The 20000-nt window shown below is 40.1% G+C and overlaps 1 protein-coding gene across 2 annotated transcripts in view; it reads left to right on the top strand.

Moving 5' to 3' along the window:
• Nucleotides 1-20000, top strand: part of kcnab1a (potassium voltage-gated channel subfamily A regulatory beta subunit 1a) — a 111450-nt gene that overhangs the window by 48043 nt on the left and 43407 nt on the right. For both annotated transcript variants that reach the window (XM_060878373.1, XM_060878374.1), the window contains exon 2: nt 13876-13919. In XM_060878373.1, the coding sequence (XP_060734356.1) occupies nt 13876-13919 (44 nt within the window). The remainder of the gene's footprint in view (nt 1-13875; nt 13920-20000) is intronic.

The raw sequence follows: 20000 nt of genomic DNA on the forward strand, positions 1-20000 counted from the left end.
TGGTGTGTATTGAAAGGAGCATTTGTGGCAAACCTGATAGCAGAATGGTAAAGAGCATCAAGTTTTGATAGGGTGGACTTGCAAGCAACCCTATATATAGTGTCTCCATAATCTAACATGGGTAGAATGGTCATTTGAATAAGAATAAGTTTGGCAGAAGTGGTGAAGGAAGAGCGGTTTCTGTAAAAGAAAACAAGCTTGGCTTTGACCTTAGATTGCAGCTTTGATATGTGAATAGAGAAAGAAAGTGAAGTTTCCAACCAGATGCCCAAGTAATTATAAGCAGTGACTTGTTCTAGAATAGCCCCCTTGCAGGTGGTGATGTTAAGGGCAGGAGGAGGAGTGGTACCCCGACGGCAAAACCACATGCTTTTTGTTTTGGAGGTATTGAGAGTGAGATTGAGTTGTGTAAAAGACTGCTGTAGTTGGTAAAAGCTATGTTGCAGGGTAGCTTGAACAGCATCAGAGGAGGGACCTATGGCATAAAGGATTGTATCATCGGCATATAAGTGAATGAGTGAATTACCAACTGCCTGGGGAATGTTATTAATATAAATTGAGAAAAGTGTGGATAGTTATCTATATAGACCACAAACAAATTTCTTTGAATGGTGACCGCGAACATTTTGTTTACTGCAGCCACAGCCATCGTTAACAAGTGCGAACCGTCGACTCTGACAGTGAATGAGAGTACGAGACGAAGCGAACGCACAGGCCATAGTGTGACATCCGGTAACCGATAGTGTAAACATAGATGACATCACGGGTTTTTATTTAAAAGAAAGAACGTAGCCTTTGTTTGTATGTAGGTCTAGGCAATTTATATATTTACAATACTTACTAAAATATAATTAATATTATTTTATTGCTTTTGTATTAGTTGTTTGAAGAGTAAAAAAAAAATGCAAATTAACGCAAATTTACAACCGGCAAGTCGGTCGGACTTAAAGCGAAAAAAAAAAATAATTGAGTCGGTCCTAAATTGACAGGGTCGGTCGGGTTACGGCAAACAAGTATATTTTTAAGGATGACCTCATTGATACTGGGAAAGATTCTGTTAAACGACATTCACATAACATTTACAGAAGGATTCTCAGCACTTTTTAACACTCCGACAAGTATGTTTTACAACAGACAAGGTTTGTTTGTTGTTGTTTTTTTTTTTAAAGCTGTATTGTTTTCTCTTAACTTCACGATAGAGAGAAAAAGAGAGAACCCGGTGAGAAACCCGACTGTTTCTAGCTCCTACTGTATAACTTATTTCCAAAATGTTCCACATCATTAAATGTGACTGAAAATGGATAAAAAGTCCAATTTGTCGTTCTGTAACAGAACGCCGTGTTGTGGCGAGAATCAAACTATTTGTGATGTTTCCAAGGATTTAATTGTTACTTTGCTGTGCTTCGGTTAAAAAAAAAAATAGCTAACAATTTTTTTTTTATTTTTTCCTGTAAATGTTCCAGACGTCAGTGTTTTGAAAATGTCCTAAAATAAAACACGAAATTAATGTTTTCCTGGCAGGCATTAAAAAAAACAAAAAACACAAACACATGAATCAGCTATAAAAAGCTAAAAGCCTGGAGGCAGAAAGCAGCGTTTTTTTTTCTTTTCTCTCTCTTAAGGATGTTGATTAGAGATATTTTACGAGACGACAGAAAAACCCGAACAGAAACGTGGCGCTTTTACGAAAGAGGTGTGTTTAGTCGTATTGCAGCAAAACCAGTGAGCTTTGTTGGAAAGCGTGTGTCCTAAATTTGGATCCATCTACACAAGGCCTGAGAGAGAGAGGGGGGTGTGGGGGTGTGTGTGGTGGTTGGGGGTTGTGTGTCGAACAGATTGTGTGTTGCTGATGCTGCAGGATTCTCAGATCCCCCCCCACTTCCTCGCTGTTGTTACCTTCTTAACTGAGCAAACTTCAGCAAATGAGCTGAACCATGCAGGCTCTTTAGTTTGAAGCAGCAGATCTCAGCATTTCCTGCGTCCGGCTGGTGATTTGTGTCTGCGGGGTGTCTCTAGAGACGTCTCGTTTCTATGGCGGTCTCTCTTCTTCTGCTGGGAGACGTTCAGACCTGGGGCAGCAGATATCACCCAAGTGAAGGGAAGTGAAGTGAAACTTCTCACCTGAAAACTGTCCCTATACCACAGCCCTGTGAACCTCTGCTTTCTGATTGGTCAGAAAGTGTTGATTACTTTTCAGCTCAACAACCACACCACTGATTACACTACCAGAACACACTGTGGCCTACAAACCTGGTCCCAAGACTACACTCTACACACACTACACAACAACCACACACTCTGACACCTTCAAGGTTACCTGATCACACACACACACACACACACACCTGTATATACCTGTACACAAACACATACACATACACACACACACCTGTACATACCTGTACACAAACACATACACACACAAACACACACCTGTACATACTGTAATCACACACACATCTGTACACAATCACACACACGTACATAATCACACATACACAGACACACAGACCTGTACATACCTGTACACAAACACACACACACACACATGTACATACCTGTACACAAACACATACACACACACCTGTACATAATCACACACACATCTGTACACAATCACACACACACGTGTACACAATCACACACATACACACACACACCTGTACATACCTGTACACAAACACACACACAAACACATACACACACACACACCTGTACATAATCACACACATCTGTACACAATCACACACACACATGTACACAATCACACACACACATAAACACACACACCTGTACATACCTGTACACAAACACACACACACACCTGTGCATAATCACACACATCTGTACACAATCACACACACATCTGTACACAATCACACACACAAACACATACACACACACACACCTGTACATAATCACACACATCTGTACACAATCACACACACATGTACACAATCACACACACACATACACACACACCTGTACATACCTGTACACAAACACACACACACATCTGTACACAATCACACACACGTACACAATCACACACACATACAAACCTGTACACAATCACACAGACACACTCACAATTACACACAAACATTCTCACACCCGTACACAATCAAACACATAAGTACAAAATCGATCACCTATACACAATCGCATTCACCAGTACACACAGACACACACACACACACACACACATCACCTTAAACCACCTGGTGGTTGATTATTTTCCAGTTTTCAGTAACAGTGGAATAGTAAAAATCTATTAAATCAGACCGTTAGATTCTCGGTCCCTCATCAAAACCAGTCACTTTCTGCCTCCTCGTGTCCTCCTTTCATCCGCATTCCCTCGTAAACCGTTCTTTCTTGTTGCCCCCATTTTCACCCAAGCTATTTTTGCTTGCTGTTTGTTATTTTTCCTTTTTCCATTTTTCCTTTGTCAAGCTTTGGATAAAAAAGGAAACCTGCTGAATCTGCTATGCTTTTTTGAGGGGTTTCTATTTCCAGTTATTTTTACCCCACACTAGTATTTTTCACTTTCCTTTAAAAGTTTAGTGCCCTTGTTAAAACGGTGGCACGTGACTGCTGTAGATGTGGAATGAACTACAGGTCCATCTTTTGTTTGGTTTGTCACTCCTACAGGAACACATCATCAGTCGTATGACATATCTGTGGTTTAAACCTGAAACATGTCTTCATGTTAGTGTGGTGTATTAATGCTGAACATCATGTTGTGTACCTCCATTACCTGTACACACACACACACCTGTACACAATCACACACACCTGTACACAAGTACACCTGTACACAAACACACACCTGTACACAATCACACACACCTGTACACAAGTACACCTGTACACAAACACACACCTGTACACAATCACACACACACCTGTACACAATCACACACACCTGTACACAAGTACACCTGTACACAATCACACACACCTGTACACAATCACACACACACCTGTACACAATCACACACACCTGGACACAAGTACACCTGTACACAATCACACACACCTGTACACAAGTACACCTGTACACAATCACACACACACCTGTACACACCTGTACACACCTGTACACAGTCACACACACCTGTACACAATCACACACACCTGTACACACCTGTACACAGTCACACACACCTGTACACAATCACACACACACCTGTACACAATCACACACACACACCTGTACACACCTGTACACAGTCACACACACATGTACTCAATCACACACACCTGTACACAATCACACACCTGTACACAAGTACACACACACCTGTACACAATCACACACACACCTGTACACAATCACACACACACACCTGTACACAATCACACACACACCTGTACACAATCACACACCTGTACACAAGTACACACACACCTGTACACAATCACACACACACCTGTACACAATCACACACACCTGTACACAAGTACACCCACCTGTACACAATCACACACACACCTGTACACAATCACACACAGTCACACCCACCTGTACACAATCACACACACCTGTACACAATCACACACACACCTGTACACAATCACACACACACCTGTACACAAGTACACACACACCTGTACACAATCACACACACACCTGTACACACCTGTACACAGTCACACACACCTGTACACAATCACACACACCTGTACACAATCACACACACACACCTGTACACAATCACACACACACCTGTACACACCTGTACAATCACACACACACCTGTACAAGTACACCTGTACATAATCACACACCTGTACACACCTGTACACAATCACACACACCTGTACTCACCTGTACACAATCACACACATACAAACCTGTACACAATCACACACCTGTACACAATCACACACACCTGTACTCACCTGTACACAATCACACACATACAAACATGTACACAATCACACACACCTGCACACACCTGTACACAATCACACACATACAAACATGTACACAATCACACACACCTGTACACAATCACACACATACAAACATGTACACAATCACACACCTGTACACAATCACACACATACAAACCTGTACACAATCACACATACACACCTGTACACAGCCACACACACCTGTACTCACCTGTACAGAATCACACACAACTGTACACAATCAAACACACCTGCACACACCTATACAGAATCACACCTTGTACGCACATACATGCACACAGACAGCTGTACACAATCACACATTATGTTGATGTGTTTAGTGATGCTAGCTTGCTAGCATGTTGTTATTCCTGTCAGACATTAGCGTTTGTCTGTCACATCTTCGCCTTGTTTATCTGGAATTTGTTCTCATTCAGCATTTCTCCATCAGCACATCACAGCATGTTCAGGGGTGAAATCAGGTAGCGTGTAGCAGAATAAAAACATAAGAGTACTGCTGTAGTTTGATAACAGAACGTTGTCTGTATTACAGTCCTGAGGTGATCTGAGGGTCAGCTGATGTAACACACTGACACACAGCAACTGCATTAAACACGATCCTACCTTCAGGGAGACAAACTCAGTTATGTAATCAGTGCGTCAGAAAGCTTTACGGCCTTTTACTCTGAGATCCTGACTACACGGTGCGGCGTTTAGACAGAAGTATACACCAGCCGTTTAAATGGAACACAGTGGAAATAATTCATGAGAAATAATTTAGCGCCGTCTTCCATAACGTCACACGATCTCCGCTAACATGGATTATTTATTAGCATCGTTAAGGAGGTTTAGGTGAAGTCTCGGGTGTGTAATGAGACGTGCTGGAGCTGTTTGTACGAACGTAGTGTTATGTGAGATATTTGTGAGATCTACAGAGAGCGCTAACAATCAGCGCATAGATCGTTTGGCATTAAGAATTACAGCATGTGCCATATGGGTAGGTTTTTTTTTCTTTTCAACAGGGGAAGGACACTGGCACGAAAAACTGAGTCATTCTTAGAGTAATTACAATCAGCGTTCTGATCAACACTCTGAGCTTTAAATCGCTGAGGTTTATTTTCTTTAGTACTTAATGTCAGGGTGTTTGACCTGTCAATTCTTTTAAAATTGATAAATAAATGAATAAATAAATAAAAAGATGATGATTAGCATTAACCAGAAAGCTCCTGGAGTCTATTTAAATTTGTATTTCTGCTAGATAAATATCTCAGCCAGCTAGATACAGTAAGTACCTCATCGACATCCCATCGTCCGTTGGTTTTTATTTTATTTTTATTATGTAATGTTTGTTGTTATATCATGTCATGTTGTTAGTGTTATTGCTAGCATGTGCTCATGAATATGTAATTAGTGCTCATTAAATGCTTTGGAAATAGGAAAAATATTTTAATTCATTAATTTTTTTTAGTAATTATTGTATCATCTCTCTCTGGCTGTGAACGTGAAACCCTCTCAAGAGACACACCGACTAATGGTGCTGGGCAGTTGTAGGATAATCAAAAGAAAAGAAATAATTAGATAAAGAGTTTATTTGGTGATGGATCAATGGGGTGGAATTAATAACGCATTAATAACGCAACAGATTTCAAGTGAAAAGAAAAAAATCTGCTGAGAAAGAGAGATGAAAAGAGAGAAAATAGTGGGGGGGCGGAGAAATGAGGAGGGCCAAGAGAGGAGAGGAGACTAGAGGGAGAGGAGAGATGAGGAGAGAGAGAGAGAGAGAGAGAGAGAGAGAGAGAGAGAGAAGGGGGGCTAAAGAGAGAGAGAGAGAGAGGGGCTAGAGAGAGAGAGAGAGAGAGAGAGAGAGAGAGAGAAGGGGGGCTAAAGAGAGAGAGAGAGAGAGGGGCTAGAGAGAGAGAGAGAGAGAGAGAGAGAGAGAGAGAGAGAGAGAGAGAGAGAAGGGGGGCTAAAGAGAGAGAGAGAGAGAGAGAGAGAGAGAGAGAGAGAAGGGGGGCTAAAGAGAGAGAGAGAGAGAGAGAGAGAGAGAGAGAGAGAGAGAGAGAGAGAGAGAGAGAGAGACAAGGGGGGCTAGAGAGAGAGAGAGATAGAGACAAGGGGGGGGAGAGAGAGAGAGAGAGAGAGAGAGAGAGAAGGGGGATAGAAGAGAAGAGAAGAGAAGAGAAGAGAAGAGAAGAGAAGAGAAATATAGGAGAAAGAACAGAGGGATAAAAACTTTAATTGAACTTCTAGGTAACAGGAAATTAAAAGCATGCAGTCAGTTAGATCTTTGTCTCTGTTCCTGACCTCCAAGTGCATTTTGAGACAAGTGAAGTGAAGAACGAGATGAAGAAATGACTGCTAAAGCATTGCACAATACTCAGAGAGGGAAAGAGAGAGAGAGAGAGAGAGAGAGAGAGAGAGAGAGAGAGAGAGAGAGAGAGAGAGAAATTGCAGAGGCGAAACAGCTTAATCATAGTGTGTAACACAGGAAGAGATCGCAGCAATCTTTTGTTTGCAGGGTCATAAAGAGAGATGGATTTGGTGAAACTCGGTGGAGTCTCTGTTTCCACACCAGCGCTGTGTAAGTTTCTACCACTGACCATCAGGAAGGGTTTTATTTCTCTTGCACCACAGCAGCTTGTTAGCCGTTCCAATTATTTAGTTTATTACAGAACAAAATGACTTTAAAACATTTACAGTTATGAGCAAAGAAAAAGAAATAGAGAGAGAGATAGAGAGACAGAGAGAGAGACAGAGAGAGAGAGTGCAGAGGTCTTTAGATCATAGAAACTGTTTCTGTGTGAATTTAGAAGAATAAATATAAAAAACTTAGATCACACACTCACACACACTCTCACACACACTACGGACAATTTAGAGATATCATTCAGCAAACAGCATGTGTTTTTAGACTGGAGGAGGAAACCAGAGAACCCGGAGGAAACCCCCAGAAGCAGACACGATACCAACTGAGCCCCCGTGTTCCCTCCGTCATTGATTATTTTCCTTATGTCAATGTTTTCCACTCAAGTTCTCTCACTCTGGATCAGCGCCATCGACATCTGTGTTTTAAGAAATGTTGCAGCGCTGATGTTCATGAGTGCAGAGCCCACGCGTGGTGCTGCCGTGGTGCTGTAATCCAGCAGAAAGAGAGTTCATGGACAGGCAAGTGTGTGTTTTTATTTCACACGCCTCTGCACACCCACTTACTCTCTCTCTCTCTCTCTCTCTCTCTCTCTCTCTCTTGCTTTCCCCTCATTTCTCCACACACAACGAGTTTGAGAAGGCCATAGTTTAGTTCAAAAAATACACCTGGGAGCATCAGAGAGAGAGAGAGAGAGAATGTGTGTGTGTGTGTGTGTGTGTGTGTGTGTGTGAGGGGTGAATCGTGCAGTAAGAGCAGAACATTCACACACTTCAGCTAATTTTAGGACTACTATTACTACAGCTACTATTGGTCTGTTTGCTGAATCGGAATCTGAGTGTTTTGGATTCTCTTCACACATAATTGTTATAAATGTTCAATGAGGGGTTTGTGTGGCTGAAAGCGTTTGCCAAAAACTCAATCATTGGCTAAGAAAAACAGCGATTTGTAAAACATCGACAAAGCTTCACTGAGCTATCAGAAATATCATCTGCCACTAAATAAACGATTCGATAATTATATAAATATCTAACTCTAATCTAATTTTTTGTGTCTCATCGTTACAATATTTTCTTCATATCTCCAGAACAAATGACATTTCAGTTGGCTCAGTTTAGCTACATGTCTATAGAAAACACTGAGACCAAACAAAAGGTGAATTGATTCGATTCAGAACCAAATTCGTTTACATAAGTTGGTTCTGAATCGATTCAGGGTCAAATTCTTTTGGGTGAGTTGAATCAAAGTTGAATTGATGAGTTGATTCAGAGTCAGGTACTTGTAAGCAATTTGTACCCATGAGTCACCTTGTAGGTGAGTTGATTCAGAAACTAATTCTTGTATGAGAGTTGATTCAGAGTCAATGCCTTGTAAGTCAATTGATTCAGTCAGATACTTTTCAGTGAGTTGTAAGTGTCTTGAAAATTGGTGATTTGATTCAGAGTCAGATTCTTGGAGGCAAATTAATTCAGACTTGAATTCTTGTAGGTGATTTGATTCAGAGTCGAATGCTCGTAGTTGTAAGGGTCTTGAAAAAGGTGGTTGCTTACAAGTAGATAAACAGGACTACAGTTGTAAACCTCTACGCCGGTGGTGACGATTAAGTCAAATCATGTGGCTTAGTTAACTGTTTACTTTTGCTGATATTTATAAAAGCTGTGAAGATATTTATAAGATAAAGAAAACCTTTAAGAATCAAGAATCAGCTTATTTTCTGCAATAATCCAAAACCCAATGTAAAAATCCTTCTTAATAGCTCATCCCTGCACCACTGTCTGAGATGAGCGTTGTCTCTTTCTGTCTTTAGATCAGCAGCTGGTAGGCACGTCAACATCTGTGCAGCTTTAACTAAACCACGAACAAAGATTTTGCTTTTTATGTGTTTTTTATTTTCTTTCACGACACTTAAATCGGGCTGAAAACTCAAACTGACTTTAACCTTTTTAGACTCCTTAGGCTCTACAGATCCAACAGCACTGTTGCTATTTCGACTCGACTCGATCCATACGCTGACACTCTACAGGGAGCATTCTGCTCAGCGCTCCTTCTGCACTTTTCCCATCTGAGCATTATTAAAAATGATTTGGTTTGGGTTTAACAGGCCTTTGAGGGATTGCAGTCCCAGGCGTCTGTGGATGACGGTTTCTATTTCACACTTCTGCTCTGTAGAGAGGAACGCAGACTGAGAGCCATCCATGTGGAGCTTGAGCTCTGTCTGGTTGGGGTGATGGGTTTGAGCTAATAAAAATGTTGTAAATAAGTCTATGGGACTCTAAAGCCACACACACACACACACATATACACACACCTCTTATTTTCTTCGAGCTGACGATTAGAAAAACAGATTTATTCCCACACATAACCATATCTACCTGATGTCAGAGCTAAAAGCATTCTTAAAAGGCCTGAATAAACATACGCTGTGATTAAAAGTCATAAAAACTTTCCAAATAAATTTCCATGTATTCAGGCTGTCACTGTGTTTCCATACACACCGTGTTGCAAGAACTTGTTTGTCAAGCATCTTCATCTTCGAATCAGCAAAGTAGTTTTCCTCACTTCACATTCAAGTGACAATTTTAAGCGTTTTAATACAGAAACTCTGACAGCCTAACAAAAAAAAAACGAGCTGGGTTTTCAATTAGCCTAGCGAAGCCTAGCGAAACTGCAGCGCCAGGAAGCTGTCATGTGTAAAAATCCATTTCGTATGATAAAAGCTCCCGGCTCTCGAAGGCTCATGCAGGGGGATTTAGTACACCGACTGACATTTGACTTTTTATTCTGAACGAGTAAGAAAACGCTGAACAACAAAGTATTCTGATTTGTCACAGTCTTCATGCTAGGGTATTAGCATAAAATAAATGGCAATAAAATAAATATTGGACTTAAATGAATCATAGTGCCAGTTTACCTCATCATACTGACACTCGAACTAAGCGAGTCTGACACTTTAGTTACCTACTTCTGCTCCTCTAAATATGTTTTACACTCTGTGTTTTACTGTCTTTACTAACTAGTAAAAGCTTTTAGCATACCACGCTGCTATTCACGCTATTTCTTTATGCTAAATATCGCATCGTCTCCTGCCAAAGAGATTTTACTAACCGCTAAAACTGATTCTCTGTAGTTCTATGTATAAGCAACAGAAATAACTAGATTTGATGTTGGCTTTGGTGATGCAAGTATTCGCAACGGATGGTGCTTTTTGGAGGCAAGTGGACATAAGGGTTAGTGTTGCTTTTGGAGGCAAGTGGACAGAAAGCTAGGTTGCCAAAACATTTGGAGGTAAGCGGAGACAAGCATGTGACATCATGCAAATACTGAAATGCTGAATTGATAACGAATCAATCGCAGTAAGACACACTTGATTCCGGATACAGCATTTCTCTCTTCACTAATTTTCTTTATATTTTATACACCGTTGTTTCTTGTTTCCGTATTGGTTGTTTGTATCTCTGATCATAGATCACTGTGATTTGTTGTTGTTGCTACATCGGTCTGTTAGTTTTACAATTAAACATAGTATTAGACAGTATTGCTGCATATACGATCACATTAATCACTGCGTTTGATTTAAGTAAAGAAAATGACTTCCACCTTTATTTATTGACCAGATTATAAAGTAGAACTTGATCCTGCACATTGTCTCAGTTGTCTTTTATATCATGTTACACAACGGAGTGAGATACTACATGGAGCAGGAACAGGAGATTTTTTACTCAATTCTAAATGTTTTCTATCTAAAAATACAGAGAAAGAGAGAGAGGGATGGAGAATAAAGATGATTTCAGAGATCGGTTCTCTCTCTCTCTCTCTCTCTCACACACACACACACACACACACACAGGTGCTCAGGATGTAAAAACACACAGTGATTAACACTGTAACCCAGTTTAAAGAGACATCAGGTGTTCGTACCCTCACTCACCTGGATCCGAGCTCATGGGAAAACGTTTCAGCATGAAACTCCATCCACATAACTCACCCAGATACACACACTCCGCTACACACAGATACTCAGATACACACACAGTACACACACTCTACACACTGATTACAACATCACTACCTAAATAAATGTGTTGCTTTTAATACTTTCACGGCTGTTTTTGAGATCTTCTCTTCGGCTGATTTTAAGCGTCTCAGAAGAAGCGCAGATGCGACCAGAGATGGTGGAGAAGTTTACATTGTACTTCAGAGCTTTCTCAGAAAAACAGAAATCCGATCTATAAACATTTTCATTGCCCAGTTAACTGTGAATTTGAAGCTCTTTAAGATTTATAAGTACATGTTTATGGTTCATTTTTTAATATCTTTAAAATATTTGAAATATTCTTTAAAATCCAATTTTTATTGGTCTCATACATATGTGTATATATATATACATTATATATATATATATATATATGTATACGTCTATAGGGAGGGTTAAGGGCCTCGGTCAAGGGCACAGTGTAGTGGCTTGGCAGTGTTGAGGCTTTCTTTGAGTCATAAAATTAGAATAAAATAGAATATCATGATTCAGATTATTTTTTTCTATACAAGTGGAAGAGAAAAAAAATATACAGAAAATAAAAAAATATATCCTTTACAGCCACGTCCATTACCCCACCTCCAACCCACTAGAGGGAGCCATCGCCAGAGTACTGAACACTTTCTTAACATTTAAGCAGCGTGGTCAGTAAAGCACGACACGAAGTACTGCCAGTGTTTCACTCCACTTCAAGCTGTTTCTACTGTCTCTTTCTGTTTTACTGTGTATCGATTATCGCTACGGTTCTGGTTTCACCAGTCTGGACTTTGTTTGTTTTAGTTTCTCCTCAGACTGTGATTTGATGGGGGTTCGACTCCCTTGCCTGTTCTATCCACCTCGCTTTGGTCTATTTTGTATAGTTTTGAATATAGTCTGCTTACGGGTTCCGACACCGCCGCCTCTCACAGATGCAGTGGGGTATAAATGAGCAAATAACCAAAGAAATTTTACAAACCAGGTGCAAACCATCAGGTAACAAGCAGATGTCAGGAACAAGTGAGGTGATGGGCTCATCAATCAGAAAACATGGACAGATTCCTCCTGCTGCTTTGGACAAAGCTAAAAATTGTGCAAGGGGGAAGGGTGATGAGAGAGAGAGAGAGAGAGAGAGAGAGAGAGAGAGATTTTAACGAGGAGCACACACATAAAGAAACCCATATTTCTTTCACTTCAAAGCCAGTGTTGTGGTTTATTAGTCACTTTTCTGCTTGTGGCATCAGCTGGAGTTTTTCCTCATTCACACAGTCGGGTGGTTACAATCAATCCAGAAATCATTACCAGGAAAATTTGTCTCTTTCATAGTGATTTAACAACCATTACAATTTTTATATTTAAAAAACAACATCGTATTTATATACAGCTGTCAGTCACAGCTGAAATAAATAAAGAAAGAAAGAAAGAAAGAAAGAAAGAAAGAAAGCTGCATTCTTCTTTTCAGTTGCTGGTTATAATTTTTCTGGCCCTGAAATGAACCCTGCCCCCACTTTCAGCTTATACCATCCTTACCTTTAAAGCCAACTTGATTAATGAGTGGTTTCACCAGAGGAAAGGGGAGGAGTCAGTTAGAAGTAAGAGGATGTCTTACTATAGACATGCTCTAAAACTTACATACTGCCCCTTTAATCCTGTATTGCGTCTGAAGGAATTGTAGCAGAAGAGGAAACTGTTCATACAAGTGCAGCTGAACCTGTGTGGAATTTACTGAGTAACCTCTCCACCCCAATCTGTCTCACTCTCATTATCATTCTACACACACACACACACAGCACTTGTTCATTTTTCAGCACCATGTCATTCTGTTCCTTATTCGTTCTTATCTCCTTATTTGATCTGTTACTCTTCCTGATCTCTGCACAGCTCCATGTCTCTCTTCAAATGATGGAAATTTTTTTTTCCACAAATCCTGTTGAATGAAAAACAACAAATCATTCTACACACACACACACACACACACACACACACACACACACACACACAGTAAAATCTTGTATTGATAAAATACTTTTTACCCTAAAATACCTTTTTTCTATTCTATTTTTTTCTATTTTTTCTTTTTTCTATTCTATTCTAATCTGTTTTTAAAAGATCAGATTCAATCAATCAGATTATGAAAGGACTATGAAACACACCTCACCTTTAGGGAGACACGATCAAACAGCATCAAGTGAAATATTTTACAGGTAACATTAATTAACATTCTGCAAGAGTCTCAATGATAAACTCTCTCTCTCTCTCTCTCTCTCTCTCTCTCTCTCTCTCTCTCTCTCTCTCTGTTTAGGAACCTTGGGAAGTCTGGATTACGAGTATCATGTCTGGGTCTTGGTGAGTATCATATCTTGCTGTTTTGTCTTTTCTTTTCAGTTAAAGGTCTTAGAAAACACCTCGAATATTCTTGCATGAAATTGCAGCTTTGTAGTTAAAACAGTTCATATTCATAGCACAGAGTCCCAGAGCCGATTCCTCCTCAAGGCTGGAACAGGTGCGTTTTTAGCTGTTAAGGCACTGACAGTACATTAACCTACATTATTCTACCCTAAAGCTTACATTTACAGGATTTAGAAGACACCTTTATCTAGACTGAGTTATATTTGATCTCATTTATACAGCCGGGTGGTTGAGGGTCGAGGGCCTTGGTCAAGTACGGTGGCCCGAGAAGTGCAAAACACATTAACAAATCCGAAAACACAACGACAAGTCAGACAACCCAGAAGAGGTTGGTATAGTTTGTGAATGGAAACTTACCATCATCAGACGAGACACCTTTCATTCACCTGTATATCTTTAATGACAGGTGTCTTATCCAATGAGCGGTAAGTTTCCATTCACAAACTATACCTACCTCTTCCGGCTTGTCTGAATCGGTGCACAAAACACATTAACAAATCAGAAAACACATTAACAAATCAGAAAACACAACGACATTTCAGACAACCCGGAAGAGGTTGGTATAGTTTGTGATTGGACAAGACACCTGTCACTCAAGGTATACATGAAGCACAACAGTCTGCCACAGGAAAAAGTTGGAATGGATGGATGGAATGGATTACTGTGGATTAATTCTGTTATTTTCTTATATTTAAATGGAGAACTTTACACATTACACATAAGATTCCATACCTGTATATCTTGAGTGACAGGTGTCTTGTCCAATGATCGGTAAGTTTCCATTCAAAAACGATACACTACTGTTTCCGGGTTGTCTGACTTGTCGTTGTGTTTTCGGATTTGTTCATTTGTTTTCGGATTTGTTCATTTGTTTTGCACTTCTCGGCCACCGTAGTCAAGGTTTCAAAATACGACGCTGTAAAGGTGAACATCATCAGGCAACAAACCAAGTACAGGATTGTGTAAAGAAGGTTGTTATCACGTCTTGTATCAATAAATGTATGATTCGCGATGTTTTCCGTGAAAAAAAAACAGGAAACACTGGAAAAACTAGGCAAAATCATATTTTTACATTTAAACATTGAAATTTAAACATTTAAATACACACTTTAATTTAATTGAACTAAATGCACAATTTAACATTGTGCATTTAAACATTTAAATACACACTTTAGTAGAGAAATGTACCTCAACACAGCAGGGTACAGATTTGTGCTGTCTGATTTTCTGAAGTGTTTATTTTCCTGTAGGTTTATTTTTTTTCCTTTTCCTTAGAGCAGAATTACTGAACTTAGCTGTCACTCAAAACCCTGGCATCTGCAGCCTCTAGGATTTCTGCTGCACAATATGATCCTAAGGGGCTGCTGGGATTTCAGCAGATCAGACTGCATTTCTTTTTTCTTTGTCCAAAGGTTTGGGAATTGGGAAACACACACAGACAAACACAGCTGGTCTCCCGGACGTTATTAATGAGAAAAGTAAAGCCGAGCGATAGCTGAGCCGAGTCTGTGGGTCGTACCATTTACCTCACCATCAAACAGCGGATGCTGCGTCACTGCTTCTGAGAGTAAAACCTGTGATTGAGGAACTTTGTCTGGTTTCCACTAAGAACATCATACAGTACACAAAGACAAGGATCATTTACAGTAGGTTATAAAGATGAACCACAAGCAAGGGTCAAAAACAGATCAAATCTGGACACAAGAAAAGGCTTAAAGACTCGACGTACACAAATGACTAAATACAGGTGAACACAATCAGACGACAAATCAATTACAGGACACAGAGACAAGAACTAGAACAGAAACCAAACCAAAACCAGGGTCCGTATTCATCAAAGTTCTCAGTGTAAAGAGTTTCTCCTAGTCATAAAAGTTCTTAAAAATGTAGCCCTTTCCCCTTAATATTAAAGAGAAGATCTGAGTAAAGATAAAATTTATTCATAAAGCATCTTAACCCTTAAAAGTGCTCAGAAGGTCTAAAAGTCTTGAGGAGGACTTTTTAGAGGATGAAGAGTTTCTTTATCAGGGGAGAAAATGACTGAAAGTGTTGTATACAATAATTAATAATGATAATGAGTTAATAAGATGATACAGATTAGATCGTGTAGGGATTATTTCTGTGACCAATCAGATTAGAGATTAGAGGTAGAGACACAGTGCAGAAATTATACACACACACACACACACACACACACACACACACACACATATATATATATATATATATATATACTGCCGCTATGGCATTTAGAGATACTCTAACGTCTCAGAAACAGAGCTGAAATCCCAGAGCAGCAGAAATGATATAATTTGTCTCTCTGACATTTCTGCTCTGTCAGAGATGTTTACATTTACATTTACATTTATTACATTTATAACATACAGATGTTAGAACATCTGTAATATGATCGGTCACCAACGTAATCCCTACACCATATAGTGTCAAATATCTTAACATAGAGACAAAGTGAAGGTTTAAAATAGACCAGATTTTAAATGCGCTCCTATTTTATATGATTGGACAACCAATCACAGCCTTCTACAGAATGTGTCACCTAGTAACAGGTTAAGCCCCGCCCCCTCTCTACGATAAAGGATGTTGTATTTCCTGGCTCAGAGTTGCTCCGTGATTGGTCCTGAATCTCTCTGAAGATAAGATTTATAGTTAGACATTGTTTAAGCTTCATTAGGAGCTCTCGTATGAGGTCGTTATTAGAGACGGACCGTGATTTTTTGTCTCCAGGGCAACGGCAAATCTTACAAACCCTTGGTCATATAGTTTGTTTTAGTTTTATTTATTAGTTTGTAAAACCTGAGGGAAAATGAGTCACTTACCTAATCGGACCAAGCTAGATTAAAACATTTTGGCTTTTGTAATTGTAGCTCTGTAAATTGCAGCTCAGTTTTAAAGAGCTATCCAAAACACACAACACGTACGATTCAGCTCCTGCAGCGAGTCAAAGCAAAGCGAACCGAGAGATCAGACTCTCTCAGACCTGAGCATGATCGTCATGATCTCGACACACTAAACTGACTAATCACTGCATGTGTGAAAGCACTCCCACTCTCCTGAGATCTTTCCTCTTTGCTGTGCCGTGTGGTTTATACTCCATCCACAGGACAGATGGAGACAGTCAGTGTTCGGGTTTCAACCAAACTGACACTTATCATCTCTGTTTCATGTCCAATCGATACGGATGACAAGCAGTGGAAGATGGAAAAAATAAGCATGGAGTTCAGCCAGTCTCTTTCAACTTCTCTATTACTGTCTCATCTCTCTGTACTCTATCATTCACCGTCTCTCAATTTAAATAATGCTTAAACCCTTAACATTAAAGGTGGGGTCTCCGTTGTTTGAAAGCCAATGTTGACATTTGAAATCACCAAAACAAACACGCCCCTAACCTAAATGGGTCCCACCCCTGTACTGATAGCTCCACCCACACATACATACGTAACCCAGGCAACTAATGGAAAGAAATATGTCTTTATCATAGCTGAAGAGAAGAACAATACGATTGCAGATAAACAAACAAGCAAAAATGACACACAAGCATAATCATGTAAAGGACAAAGGCATATATTAGTTCTGTGTAACAAAGCAAAACCAACATTACTCACCTATCGAGAAGGAAAAAAGCGCCTCGGCGTCTTAAGTAAAGTTGGTCACATATTCACAGATTGGAGTTTCCCGAGTCAATAACTCCTGAGCTAAACGCTGTTACTACACAAAACACGTTTGTAGCTGCGTCTCTACATTACTACGATAGAAAAGAGGTGTTATTTGTGTAGTAACAGCGTTTAGCTCAGGAGTTATTGACTCGAGAAACTCCAATCTGTGAATATGTGACCAACTTCCTGCTCCTTCAGTTCTCTCCAGCGCTGGAAAGCTGATCCTATATTAACACGTCCTACTTCTTACCTTATCTTAAGCCTTTCTTCTCTTTCTTTCTTTGTTTTTATCCTCCATGTCGATGTTAAAACCGCTTTCTGCTAATGTCACACATGCGCACTGAACACTCTCTCCGCCGATATTGACAAGACCCGCCCCTTTCTGCTCATTGGCTACACGTTGGTTTTGTTTTTGTTTTGTTTGGCAGCCCAATGCGGTTTTCTGAAGCATTTCTCAAACAACGGAGACCCCACCTTTAAATAAGCAGCCCAAGAATCACTGACTTGTTATTAGAATTGACTCAGTTTCGCTTTTTGATCTTTATATGATGCTCATATCAGACTTCAGTATTACCAGATGCACTGCTAGATAATAACACAGTAAAGAATAAAACTCTCTCTCAGTGTCAGGCTGTTATTGGAAAATAGTCATAATCAACTACAGTGTGGTGTGATGTAGTGATGCAACTTTTATTCTGCTAGATCATTTATTCTGCTTTGAAGACTTGGTGCTGGGTCTGTGGTGAACTTAGACATTTCCCTGAACTGTTAGTTCCTCAGGAGCTCTTGGTTGCACAATTCTTTCTACAAACTGTTGTAGAAAGGACATTATTTACATTGACATTATTTCCTGTCCAGTGTCACTAAATGAGGATGAGGTTCACTTCTGAGTCTGGTTCCTCTCAAGGTTTCTTCCTCATATTCGGTGCCTTGCTCAAGGGCACCTCAGAAGTGGTATTGCCGGCCCGAGACTCGAACCCACAACCTTAGGGTTAGGAGTCAAACTCTCTAACCATTAGGCCACGAATTCCCCAGCTTCACTTTAGCTAACGGTTAAACAACCATCATTAAAAAACTAAGAATTTTCATAATAGATATGAAGCGATTTTATTAAATATTATTTATCGCGTTCAGCCTCCTCTTTAAGGTTAACGTTAATGATTAACGTTGTTGCTACAGAAAGTATCGATGTTTCTGGCCTTGGTTCAGTCACAGTAATTGTATGGGAATGAGCACATGGACGCAAAAGGAAAAAATCAATGCTTTGTTCGTCGGAGCTTCCGAACGATCAGCAGATTTTCCAGCATTCATCTGTGGCCTGAGTAAAGAAGTAAGAGAGGAAGGGTGTGAGAGTGGGAGGAGAAAAGACACGCTGATCTTTCTTCAGGTTACCACAGGAAGTAAGTGAAGCGAGAAGGAATGACGCACGAGAAGATCTTTAAAACTCATTCCGAGCTGCGAATTGTGTGGCATATAAAGGTGTATAAAGTGATGTAGCAACACTGAGGCAAAGCAGGAAGTGACCATGTCATGACACTGAATTCTACATTCCGATTGGTCAGAGCTTGATTGATAACATGACGAGGCACCTCCTTTTCTCACACCTTTGACACTTTTGTTTCGTCACCTGTTTTCTGGGTGGAAAATGAAAAATCATTGGCTCATTAAATTTAATTAACGCCTGAGGATATTTCTAATTAACAAGTTGGATCGTTTTGTTCATGATTCTTGCTGCGGTCCAATTACTTGTACTGCAAATGTTTCCGTATTAAATCCTCCATGAAGAACACATGAAATGATGGATCTTCTGCTCATGCAGTAATGTATCTGAGACGTACAATAATAATAATTGTTTTGCTCTGAACCTCAACAAGGACGGGAAATATTTACCTTTTCTGGAATTGTCTGTGTGCTCTGTGATAGATGGGGGTTTGATTCCCAGCTCATTCTGTGTGTGTGTGTGTGTGTGTGTGTGTGTGTGTGTGTGTGTGTGTGTGTGTGTGTGATCTGTGATGAGTTGGCACCCTGTCCAGGGTATTGCCTGCCTTGTGCCCAGAGTCCCCTGGGATAGACTCCAAGTTCCACATGACCCTGTGTAGGATAAGCACTACAGAAAATGGGTGGATCAAAAAGAAGGATAGATGGATGGAGGAATTAAAGGATGGATGGATGGATGGATGGAAGAATGAAATGATTGTTAGATGGATGGATGAAAATAATGAAAGGATGGATGGATGGATGGATGGCTAGATGGAAAGAATGAAAGGATGGATGGATGGGTGGGTGGACGAATGGATGGATGGGTGGGTGGGTGGATGGATGGATGGTTAAAAATAATGAAAGG

Source organism: Tachysurus vachellii, chromosome 9, assembly GCF_030014155.1.
Source record: "Tachysurus vachellii isolate PV-2020 chromosome 9, HZAU_Pvac_v1, whole genome shotgun sequence".
NCBI classification, from domain to species: domain Eukaryota; kingdom Metazoa; phylum Chordata; class Actinopteri; order Siluriformes; family Bagridae; genus Tachysurus; species Tachysurus vachellii.